The 13,295-nt window shown below is 40.4% G+C and overlaps 1 protein-coding gene across 1 annotated transcript in view; it reads right to left on the bottom strand.

The window, feature by feature from the left end:
• IL1RAPL2 (interleukin 1 receptor accessory protein like 2) overlaps window positions 1–13,295 on the bottom strand; it is a 556,252-nt gene that overhangs the window by 20,045 nt on the left and 522,912 nt on the right. Inside the window, exons 7-8 of the mRNA XM_032767086.1 lie at window positions 9,719–9,848; window positions 2,839–2,984 (exon numbers count right to left, since the gene is read on the bottom strand). Of these exons, the coding sequence (XP_032622977.1) occupies window positions 2,839–2,984; window positions 9,719–9,848 (276 nt within the window). The remainder of the gene's footprint in view (window positions 1–2,838; window positions 2,985–9,718; window positions 9,849–13,295) is intronic.

The following is a 13,295-nucleotide window of genomic DNA, read 5'->3' as shown; positions in this document are numbered from 1 at the left end:
GATATTGTTGCAGTATATCCTTTCATTGAAAAGCCTACTGCGTCTTTCAACTCGGGCCACTGATTGATTCGACTCAGCAGCTCCTGACAAGTTATTTCTGTTGTAAGAAGTACATTTTATAGTGCACTTAGATATTTTTTTTATCAGAAAAGCCAAGGACTGTTTTCAAATTCATCTAAAGGGAATTCTAAGCTATTTCCTTGTTATTTACTGAGGAAAGCTGCTGGTAGGTGAATGAGGACTGCATAACCTATGGACTCCCAAGTAACAGGCATACTCAGGCAGCGTGGGGGCAAAGATTGTGTGGAAAATACATTTTAAAATATATCAAAGCAAATAATAAAGTGTTTTTGAAAGACACCAGTGAAGAACTGTGTGACAGAGAATAGACTGTGGTATTCATGGCTCAAGAACACACCCGTGTTTTTGTTTTCAGAAGTGGGACAATCAGACTGGTTTCCATGTAAAGTTGTCCATCTAAAGCTGTAGTTGTTTAATTTGTAGGCAAAATTGCCCCACTCTGGATGACACTGAATCCTAAATAACTAGATAAAACACCATTACTGTGTGGATATACCACCAACATTTCTTGATGCCTAGGTACAGCTGTAGTTTTTATCCTTTGAAATGAACCTGCCTGTTTGCAAGACAATTAAAACACTGATCCAGCAAAGGACTTAAGCACACGTTTAATCTAAGCACGTGAACAGTTTCCTTGTTAAACATGCTCTTTAAGCAGGTCCCCCCAGAGGATTCAGGGGGCCTGGGGCAAAGCAATTTAGGGTCCCTTCCATAAAAAAACAGTTGCAATATTATAGAATACTATATTCTTGTGGGGCCACTGTGGGGTCCGGGGCCTGGGGCAAATTGCCTCCCACCCGGGTGGCCCTGTCTTTAAGGGATCAGTGCCTAATCCAGAAACTCCATTCAACAATTAAAGTTTGACTTTCTTTTTGATCCTTAATACTATAATTGGAGCATCATGATTAATATTCATCGCTCTGTGGGTACTTTGCAAGTCCATACAGGGAGACAAAGGGCAATTAGAATAGGATAAGAATTGATTAGTTTAGGGCACAACAAGGAAATTTAGATTAAATATTAGAACTTTATAAATATGCAGACAATTAGACAATGGGACAAGCAGCCAAGAATCACTCTCGCATTGCCACCAATGGGGATATTCAAGGCAAGACCTGAAATTCAACTACTGGTGACACTCTAGGGTGAATATGAAATGTATCCAGTCACAGTGCAAGGGGAGATGATAGAATAACTGAAAGGTGGGGGTCCTTTCCAATTTCCAAATTCTATACTCAGCAATATTTCTTCTGTAGTGGCACTAGCATTCTGAAATGCCTTGAATTTTGTTACTATTCCTTGTGCACCCTAAACGTTCAGTAAAGGAAACAAAATACTGCTTCAGCAACCTTTATATGGAAACTTCCAGGTGCACATATAAAAATAACTTTACTTTTCTGGTAAATGCATTTCCAACCAAGAGTAACACTAGCAATGCGCCCAATTTGTTAACCCTTTTGTGTGCTTCCTGTGCCTTCTCAGTTTTGCTTCCTGAGCTTCCTGTGCCTTCTCAGTTTTGCTTCCTGAGCTTCCTGTGGCTTCTCAGTTTTGCTTTTCCAATAGATACAATTTCACAGCTTTTGCACCTGTTGGAATGCTTCATTTGAGACTGAATGGGGATCTCCATAAGGCCATGTCTACACCACACGTTGGGTATGTGTAGCTATACATGGCAGTGAAACACAAGCTGTGTCCACACTGCTGTGTGTAGCTGTACATGTCAGTGAAAGGTTCTGGCAGAGGGGAGACAGTGGGGAAAGGCTGATGGAGTCTTTCCCTCTAAATGTCACCCTAATTCCAAATGAGAGGGGATGTTGAAATTAACAAAATGGGAAGGATTCTAGTGAGATACCTTTTACATTCTGTATAAGATAATGGCTTGTTCTAAACCACCGAGTTTCTTAAAAGGTAATACTAATTTGAATGTTTCTTCTACAACCAACAGTATTAAAAATATCATGGCACTTGCAATATTTGCCATTTTCAGCACAGTGAATCCTGCAAATATCTTGGTAAAGGTAAACACAATGGTAATGGATTAACAATCAATTGGATGTAATGGATGACAGAACAAGAAGCAATGGTCTCAAGTTGCAGTGTGGAGCACTAGGTTGGATATTAGAAAACACTCTTTCACTAGGAGGGTGGTGAAGCACTGGAATGGGTTACCTAAGGAGGTGGTGGAATCTCCATCCTTAAAGGTTTTTAAGGCTCAGTTTGACAAAGCCCTGGCTGGGATGATTTAGTTGGGGTTGGTCCTGCTTTGAGCAGGAGGTTGGACTTGATGACCTCCTGAGGTCCCTTCCAACGCTAAAATTCTATGATTCTATGAACAGTCTCCTCTGTAGCAGTGTTTTCCTTCTTGTTACTGTAATAAATCAACCTGCACCTGTACTGTTTAAAATGCTCAGTTTAATCAGTGAAAATATGATAAACGAGAAATACAAAAACAATGAACTTCAATATTAAACAGTGTGTGTTTTCAAATTTGCAGCTGGTTTAAATTGAAATCCTTTCATTGACTTCATTGGAGCTGGGGCCATATTACTCAATTACTGAGTCTAAATATGAGCTCAGTAGTTCTCTAAAACAATGTTACATTTAATGGTACACATATGCCACAAGGCGCACGTATTTTAGCTGCAATAAGCACACAGGAAGAAATCCTGGCCCTTTGAAGTCAAGGAGAGTTTTGCCATTGACTACAGTGGAGCCAGGATCTCACCCCATTCTCTAAGGCATGGGAGAGTTAAATACCTTTTTTACGCAGAAGGACACTGGCATGCTTACGTCCAATTCGGTTTTCCACGTGGCAGGTGTAGTTAGCCAGGTCTGCCTCCCCAACAGCATCAAAGGTTAATGTTAATTCCACTTCTTTCTCTCCAAGATGTTCTTTGAGGAGTCTGAAAGGAAGAATGACGTCTCCTCTTAGTCTGATAGGGACAGGATGCCCCTGAAAAGATCACCATATGCCACACAGTGTACAAAAGGCCACAGGTTGCCTTCCACTTACGCAGCATGGAGGAGACCTGAAAGGGCCCCTAATAGGTGGAGAAGAAACGGGAGGATCATGCACGGGGAAAGACAGCTATGAGGCCACAGTTAAGAGTAAGATGAGGCTGTGCTGCAGAAGCAGGGTTGCATACTGTGCTCTGGTGGAAAACCTACGAAAGCAGGTATGCAGCTCTGCGGAAAGCCAGCGATCGCTGGGATTCTGCTCTTCCCCTTTTATGGGCACACCACGTGGAGGATCAATGATTTGTGGCTCAGTCTTTCACATGATCTAAGGCACAGAGGGGAAGGGTTTGGGTTCCTGCAATCCTGCAGCAGTATGTAAAAATCAAACCCAACCAATACAAACAAACCCAGATGGGTTTTGATGATGACACTGGTGCTGATCAGCTGCCTGTAAAAGACATCTAACAAGTTTGCAACAGGAAATGCAGCGTCTACATAATCAGCTCTGTAGCCACCGGAGTCACTTCAGCCCTCTTAGCGTATTATTGCATAATATGTGAGAAAAATGCATCAGGAACTCTGCACAGCACTCACAAATAACGTAGCATTGTAATGACTATAGTACAGTTTTACATGCACCATGTATAATGCAGTGCACTAAGAATGCAAAGTGCTTATGGGCACATCTTTAATTTAGTTCGATCGGGTACTGGAATCATGAAGCCAAGGAAGCACGGGCTGTAGAAACGTGCTTGGGATCCTGGTGACTTACTTGGATGGCTTACCCATGCTGCAGTGGCTTCCCTGCTTTGCCACCTGAGCTAGCTAGATCAATGCTAGCTCAGTTACATCTATAGGTGCTGCAATCACAACAGTAAAGACTCTTGGAAAAATAAATTAAGGTTTCCCAAAGAACAAAATCCATTCCCCAAGGAAGCCCAAAATTACAGCAACAGACTTGTTTATCATTTGTAATGCAAACCTAGCTGGAAAAGCCCCCCCACCCCGCCAAGTAAAACTTTGACTTTTCATCATAAAAACAAGATCTGAAAACTTTTGGCTGAAACAAAAATGTTTTGATTTTGGAGTTTTCAATAAAAAGAAAAATTTTTCCATGGAAAGTAGCTCACTTAATTAAAAAAAACCCATTGTTTTCCCCCACAGAAAAACAATTTAGATAGACAATTTTCAACCAAGTATCGCTTGGGATGGGGGCCCCATTGTGCTCAGTATTAGATTTTCAGAAGAGCTCAGGACCAGACATGCACTCAGCATGCTGAGCACTTTGGGAAATCTGGCAACAAATTTTAATGCCCAAATGAGAGTGGACAACTTTTAAAAATCTGATCCAAAGTAAGAGATGGTTTCAGCTGTAACATAGTGATCTGGAGTTTGTGGGTGGTTAGATCCAGCATCCAGATCCTGTGGTCCAGAATCTGGATTTGCCTCTGGGTTCTGACCACCCCTACAGTTTGGGTGTGCATTGAACTTGTGACTCAAGTGCCTCTCTAAACCACCTAGTTACAGTATGTTAATCCCTTTCAATTCCGTCTCTAAAACCAAGAAACCTTATGCGATCTGAGACAAACTCTCAGAAACCATACTGGAGGGAGCCACATTTTCTCTAGTTACACTGTATCTGCACAAGTGTGTTGAGATTCAGAACTGCCACCCCCCCCCCAGCATATCTTTGAATTTTGGAAAAGTTTGAATTGCTTCTTTTTGCACAACTATCTTCAATTCTTGTGTACTTCTGCATTTCCTGGTTCTGGCACAGACTGCAAGGGCTGAAATACTGCAAGAAAAGCTGAATTTGCATCATTTCTGGACAGAATGGGAACCTCCAGAGAGAAGATGCTCAGCCTGCAGACTTAAATTTTTGCTTGCATTCCATCTGGCTGACTCATTACACGTCCAATCAATTAAGTCCATTTTCTTTATTAATATTCTTTGTATCTGTTGAGATAGTTTCCCCTGGCCCGTCTTTCTTCTCTATTGGTAAACAATATGCTCCCCATTTTGGTCCACAAATCACACTGCAGGGAAGGAATAAAACAGCTAACAAAGAAGATATCTGGGGGAATTAATCAGAAGCAGTTCATGAGTTTTCAGGGTTTCCCAGGCTTAGATTTATTATAATGAGCAAATCTTACACACAATGACAATTATAAAGATAGTTTAAAATTATGATAAAATAAACTATTATTCCAAAGCCATTTAAAATGAAAGTACCAGCCATTCACGCTACACTTAAATAACGCAGCATCATCTAAAAAGAGCTCTCTTAAAAAAAAAAGATTTGCACTTGGACTGAGAATCATTGTCACTTATTCTGTTGCTAATTAAAATGGCAGAGAAATAAACTCAGTAGAAGGGGATCTAATCATGGAAATGAGAAGAGATGCTTCAATATTGGGGTGGGCTGAGGTAAAGGCAGCAAACTCTAGGAAGCTCCTAATGGGGTTAGACCTTTTGTTTGGTTTTTACCCACAGAACAGAGCTCATGACAAATTCCTTTAAATGTGTTCTGTACAAACACAAAATATTACAAGATGTGCAATCTCCAAATGGCTGCATTTTGTAACTGATCCTGTGAATAGACAGAGCCATGTTTTCTGGGAAGCAAAGAAGAATTTTAACAAACGCAGGCCCTGAACCTGCAAAGGGATCCACATACACAGGGAGAAACCCCGGTCCCACTGAAGTCAGTGGGATTTTTGCTGTTGACTTCACCCAGGGATCCAAATTCCCATGCAGCAAATTGAGATACAATGACTTAGGTGCAGAGGGATTACAGTCCCTCTCATTGATGTTAGGCACATAAGTGTACATACAGGTAACTCTGTTTGCAGCATCAGGGCCTTCATTAATCAACATGTGATCTACAGCCACATCTGTAGGCTAACTCCCACCCTGTGATATACACTTCTCATATATAGCCGAGGATCTGGGCCACTATTTCTAACAGGCACAAAAACCCTAGTTGTTCCCTCAAGAAAGATAGATTGTAGATGAAAGGACACATACGTAGACACTTCCAGACAGAAGCCATTGAACTAACAAGCTGTATGGTGGGCTTCGTTGCTTAATCACTTATTCCCCTGTATATTGTCTTTTAATATTGGAAGCTCTTCAGGGAAGAGTCATCATCTTCTTACTTGTCTATAAAGCATTCAAGGGTTTGTCGAATGTAATGGATCTTGGAGCAGTGAAACTGCAGCACAGGATTCAGTGTAAGCTGTACCAACCTGCCTGGGCTGTAACCAATGACTCAAGTGGGTAGCCTCTGCTGAAGTGTATGCTGCCACGGTTCACTGCTTTGGATCCTGAGCTAGCCAGATTAATGCTAGCTCAGGCATGCTTACGCAAGCTGCATCCACACTCTGTGACTGCAGTGCGGACACACCCTAACACGCTAGCTAAATAGCAGTAGTAATTTTGCTTTCTTACTTCTTGTAGTGGAATAGAAGCTTTCACGTATTCTTGGAGTGTTTTGCACTTGCTAATTGACTTGTGTGGGCGAGAGTGCAGAGAGCGAGATAAATCAGTGAGGGAAAATGAGGCTTTCAATTTAAAATGTCCCCATTCACATCTTTTCATGCACTGAATAGGAATTAAATTATTTCCATTTTAAACACGGAGAAGCTTCTTTTGGGGAGAAAAAAAAAGACAAATATATTTTCCAAGACAAGCATTATAAGGGATTTGTAAACTATTTTATGGTGTCACAAGAGGACAAAAATATTAGCAATTGATAGGGTAATTTGTAAAGTAAGATTTATAGTGAACAATATTTCTCGGCTGTGGCAAAGGAATAGAATTGAAATTCACTGAGAATTCCTTTGCTAATCAGATGCAATTCACAACTCTGCAGGCAGGCTGAAAGACTGTTATTCCTTGTTTAACAGCACTGGTTCAATTTACATGACATTTTTATTACTGTGTGGAAATCCCACTCCTGGGCAAGAAGAATCTGGGCAAAGTCTCATCCCCCACCCCCTTCCCTACAGTATTCTAGCCTTTGGTGAATTTAATTCAAAGGGGAGAGAGGTAGGAGTGGGCCGTTCTCACTTAGAAAAAGAAGATCCCATCTTTGATTTGCCCCTGCAATGATAATCACCACCTTACGGTGATCAGCCCCTACCTTCTTTGTCATGCCATCTCACAACCTCTTGATAAATCACTCCAGACTCAGTTCTACAGGCCTTAACCATGCTGAATAGCCATTACCCAGGAAAATAGTCCCATGGATATGACTTCAAAAGGAATATATCTGAGTACACATTGTAGTGCTCTCCTAAGAAAGCACAGATTAATTCACTGTCAATTATCAATATTAGAGGTGGAAATGGATATCATAGATTCTCTGGAGTGTCACATGACTGTGTACAAAAGACCTCACCAGCTATATTACATTCTCTTCAGAACAGAAGGGAGTAGCTTAAATCTTGTGTAAAGGAAAATATCTGAAGTAGCCAGGGAAGATTCAGATTAAGTTTGAAAAGCAAAGGGATGGGCTTCTAACTTTCTCTAAAATACAAAGTAGAGCTACAGCTTTAGACTCTTAGCAACACAAAAATGCCTGGAAACTCATTGGTCTGATTGTATCAATGCCCGGTTATTACAAGTTTATCTCAGCTTTTAAAGGGACATACCTATGGCTGATGCATTGATAGCAGAACGGTAGGACAAGTGTCAAATAGACAGGGCCTACCACTGCTAATCAATTTCTAAGCATCAATTGCATACCTTTTATCTTGGAAAAGATCAATAACAATGACTGGATGGAAGATATGGGCAGGCTTGCAGTGCTCGTAACATGACAGCCGTGTTTAGTGTTGAATTAAGAGGGCATGGTCAATCTTGGATGTAGACAACACTGGTCACCATGAGAAAGTCAACTTTTTCAAACAGTTACCATGTATGTGGTTGCTGTGTTTATTTCCAACTTAAAGAAAAGCATGAACTCTGGCACCTAACATAACAGCATTGGAGCTGTTGGCAAGTGCTGAGCTTTTAACATTGACCATGGTCTATAAAAGCAAGAGGGGATATATGGTGCTGTTAGATGTACTGCAGAGAAGACACACTTGAATTGCTCTGAGTTTATGCTCTGAGTTAAAGGATTTTAATTGGGGGAAATGTGAAATTAGTTAAGAGGAACAATTAGATAGGGGCAACGGAACACAAATGCAACTTAACCTCCGATTCAATCAATGAAGTTGAGAAGCCAACAGATAAAGAAACCAATTGTAATCTGTGCTAAGGGCTCACTGCTGGTTTAATGCCCTCCAGAGTGGAATGCATGCTGGGCTGCAGGAGGGCACATGGTCAGATCATGCTGGGCTCCAGCAATCTCTGGCAAGTGTGGACAGATGCGTGGCAGCCAACTTTGACTCCCACCTTCCCCTGTGGCACTGAGCAGAGATCTGCTGCAGCTGAGAACTTAGCCCAATGTACTTCTACTGAAAGATATTGCGACTTTCAGGTTAAATTCTATGCACATCCAGTTCTCAAACAAGTCAGTGGAAGAGGCATGCACATAATTTGGGGCAGAACAGGGGACTTAGTTTGGAATCAAGTTTGGATGTTCCAGGGGAGTGACAAAATCATTCTGTTGTTATAAAGGAACTTCCATATGAAGAGTTTTTAAAATGCTCATTAATGCAGGCAGCAGTTTGCTGGAATTTTATATTGGCAGTCATTAAACAGCACAGCAAGTGTGCAATAAAAACCCTTCTTACTTTTTGTGAGGAATCTTACATGTGACTAAGGGGAAATTTTGGGTCTGTTATTTTGGATTTCTTTGACAATTTGCTGTTAAAGATGGATCTTAAACAAGTGAGAGATGGAAGACATGAAAACAACCTTGGTTCTTTTAATACTTTTATTCATTATTTGTCAAGGAGAATTGGGAACATCACCATGGGTTGGGCAAACATAGATGAAGATGTGGGGCCTACTCAAGAAGCTTTTAGTCAGGGGATCATTAACAAGGGATGACAAGGGAATATAATTACGTACAAACTCCATGAACTACGAGCTTCATTTGGACTCATACAAATTAACGGAGACACATATTATGAAGGATTCTTTTCTTTAAAACTTTTACAATAAGCAGTGGTCAGCAATCTGAATGTCTGATGAAACAAAAAATACACAAAATGAGTTAACAAAAACCTCACAATTACTTGTTTCTCTGCAGAAAGGAACACAAATGCTTAGAGAAGGCACTGGTTAAGTTATGTGCACTGTACATTCTCTATGCTGGTTGGGCAAATAGAAGAGAAACAGTGTGGAAATCTCTGGCAGGTGGCCATCCATCTTTAGGATTAACATCAATACTGAAAATAACATTAATTTCCCAAGAGCAGCCACTTGGGGCAAATGTAGTGGACAATATCATTATAGTTAAAGGCCAAAAACAACCCCCAGGACATTCAGAAGCATGTCAGTGGTAGCCTAGGGAAATTGGTGACATATCCTCAGAACACATGGATAGCCACACTGTCTTTAGAGTATATTCAGAAGCAATGAGCTAATGTTGCACTGGTTTGCAGCCATCCATCACTTTTTAGACAAGAAAATCATTTTTGGTTCCAATTAAAAAGCTGTTAAAAACATTCTCTGTTGTGCCATACCACTTTTTTAGCAGTAAAATAAATACTCCAAACAGTACCTGATTTCCCCTTCTCTAATGTGACCTTCTAGTTCTTCAATGAATTTTTCCCCTCTCATCCAGTAGATCACGGGGCCCGATTCTCCACTGAATCCAAAGAATGCTTTGCAGGCAATGCTTAGTGGGTTACCTGAGGATAACATACAGAGAGGAGGTTAGACAAATAAGCATAGATGTCAGTGAAGGAAAATACCTGTGAAAATTCTATTGCTAAAAGTTTTGAATAAAGTTCTTTGTAAAAGGCTATAAGGAAAAATAGCCATGAGTTGTGAGGGGAAATTACCGTGTGAACTAAAATGTGCAGTGGATAGTAGCAATATAAACCTCTTACGTTATCCATCATTTAAATGTTCTCAGAATGGTATCACATGGACAGTGAGAAGGTAGCTACTAGAAATGGTCATGGGGAAGTCATGCTGGGTTAGTTGCTAAAGGAGAGGCCTTCCTCCCTGCAAGGTTCTGGGTTCTATTCCAAAAATTGGCCAGTATCGTGAGGCAGTAGGAAAGTCACTAAATCTGTGTGCTTCTGTCTACCCTTCTGTAAAATGGGTGTAATAATTCCCACTTCACACATGTACTGTTCATAAAGCATTTAAAGCCCCTCAAGTAAAGGTTGTGTATAATTGCAAGGTAGCCACAATAGGAGCAATGTTCATATCAATTGGATTTGTGAAAAATGATTAAAACTCAAATGATTGATCAGATAATAAAGTAAAGAAGCCTCTTTTCCCATTCTCTCTCTCAAAAGTTTTTTTAAAAGAAATAAAACAAAACACAGATGGTTCTGCTGCCTCTGTTTTCTCTCCAAGGAATCAGCTTCTAGATAAGTTTTCATTGAAACATGACTTTAGCTATATTAGATAGCCAAAAGGATCATTCAGTATTTGGTTTGCAGGCAAGATGATTGCTTGCCTGCCAGTTGGAGTTGTAGCTAAAGCAGCAATAGCAGCCATCACCAGTGAATTTTGGGGAATCTTGCCCATTCCCCGAGTATCCAAATACAGCTGTTGGATCTCTTTCAGCATGCATATGTCACGGATGTTGCTGAAGAGGCTCTGGTATCCCTAGCTCCAAAGAAAGAAGATGGGGGAGCTTGAGCTGATGTCAATGAAAAAGACTTTCAACTGGAATTAGATCAAGACCAGGAGGTGGAAAAAGGACTAAACTATATTTAGAAGAACTGTTTTATTGTGCCAGCCATGCTAGTAATTAACAATTTTTACACTGAAACAGAATGGGCACCTCACTCTTTTAGGGCTCAACCTCAGAAACCTTAAAGGAGCCGGAGTTCCATAAAATGCTAAATATTCAGTGTCTGCAAATCAGGACCCTTTAAGTTGTTTCAAGCTGGGCTCCCAAAAGCACAAGTCACTTTGAAAATTTAGAGTACAGTGAGGGAAATAAAATCTGCAGATCTTGTCTGAGAAAAAGACTGTTTCTCCAGAAAACATCGGGAGGAAAAAATGGAAAGAAAACCAGAATGCACTTCATGAAAGTGTGCTAAACAAGGTTTCATGAAAATTGTCACTACACTATTTACTGTTATTGTGTTTATTATTTGCAGTTAGCCACAGAACATATTGATATCTATAAATATTGATTATATACTGATAGCTTGATGTATAGATTATATAATCTACATTTATTCACACACCCCTGCAATACTGGTTAATGCCATAACAAAGCGATATAAAGGATCAATGAATCAACAGTCAAACAATATATATCCAAATGCAGAACTGCTCAGCTCACTCACTGCAAGACAATAACATGGGGAATAATTCTCTGAAATATTCTGGACCAATCTGCATTCTCACATAGGAACCAGTTCTATGAGCTGCTGACTAGTGTCCTTAACTGATGTGACTGAGAATTAGTCCCCCAGCTATATACATTTTGCAATTTCTATAGATGGCCAATGCCAGGTGTAAGTTCTTATTGTGCTGTTTACTCAGCAGACACGATGCGTATCAATTTAAATACATTTTAGTGATTCCTGGCATGCGGGTGTTCAATCCATGTTTGACTTTAATGGAAAAAGACAGTTAGAGCAATGTGAAAAAAGAAAAAGGCTAGACGTGGTCTATTAAAAATGACAGTATTTGCCCCACACTGTGCTGGCCATTAAGTAGTGCTGGAACAGTTTCTTACAGGATGTTTTTTGTTCATTAACCCAGCAGATTCTCGCAGAATCAAATGAAAGAAACAAAAACATTCTAAAGAGATGTCTGATTTCTATAAGTGCAAAGTAAATATCCTGAAGTCATACACTTAACAAAGTAGGAAAAGTTAATTAAATAGCTGCCAGTATAGTATTTCTGCCTGTGAAACACACCTAATGTATATACATTGGATCAGCATTCTTTACCTTGACAGATTTATACATTCTAAATTTGCAAGTTATGGTTGTAGTTCACAGCTTTGCCATGCTGACAAAACTGAAAAATAAACGGATCTTTTTAATGTAAAAGTTCAGTTAGAAGAAAGAAACAGCCTCTGCAGTTTGTATTCAACTAGGAATATAGGACTGACTATAGCAGATCAATCCAGTCATCCCTCTAATCTAGTATCTTGCCTCTGACAGTGACCTGTAGCAGATGCGTCAAAGGCAGGTATAAGAGACCTTATCTGATGGAACAACTTGTCTTTTCAAAGTATTACAAAATGGTACAAATACAATTATGCCCGGGGTGAAATACCTTCTGCAAACAGCTGTACACAGAGTCCTCCTGTTCCCCAGAGGTACGCAAAAGTCTATGCAGTGGTCTTGTATGGTATTTCATCCACATGGAGTAATTTTACTTTTATTGTGCTTGGTCTGTACAGGTCATAACTCCCAGGTTGCCCTATTGGCCTACTTCAGCCTTACAAGCTGAGAGTCTGTCTACACTGCAGTCAGAACTCGGGAGGTGTGATGCAGTAGCAGTGAAGCCATGGCAGCTACACGACTACCCCTACCCACCCTGAGTGCATACTGAAGTGGCCGCTGTGGCTTCACTACTATTATTATTCAAGCCAGCATTGAGCTAGTAAGACTAATCACACCTCCTGCCTGCAGTGTAGACATACCCCTAGGCCAGAAAAGAAGACATTAAGAAGGCTTCTTTAAAAGAAGACTTTATACCCAGATGTAAATCTCAGTACTGGGGCAAGCTCCCACCATTCCTCCATCCCACGCTGAGATAAAACTGGCTGCAGTTGAAGCCTGTTTCATTGGCTTTCTGGGAATTACAACCAACCCCATATAGACAAGAAGCAAAGTGTGTGCCATAATACCCTGTACCCATCTGAAGAAATCCTACCATCGATGGCAGAATCTCTGAATCAGGGGATGCGATGCCTCTAGTGATTCTCATTGCACCAGCATGGGAGCAGGATTTGGCTCTGAGGCAGCCTATCATAGTGATCACGTACTGAACGGAGCTTCTTGGACAACTGGAGTAAAAGTTAATATATAGCTGCATATAATATAGGGCTCTATTGACTCATGTAGATCCATGCCCAGCCCCCAGAGAACTGCACATAGTTATTCACATTATGCATTGCACAAAAGAGTTAAAATTTATCTAAATTAAAA

The sequence above is a fragment of the Chelonoidis abingdonii genome, chromosome 8, assembly GCF_003597395.2.
Source record: "Chelonoidis abingdonii isolate Lonesome George chromosome 8, CheloAbing_2.0, whole genome shotgun sequence".
NCBI classification, from domain to species: Eukaryota; Metazoa; Chordata; order Testudines; family Testudinidae; genus Chelonoidis; species Chelonoidis abingdonii.
Note: the sequence above shows the minus strand (reverse complement) of the source record. Positions and strands in the feature narration are given on the sequence as shown.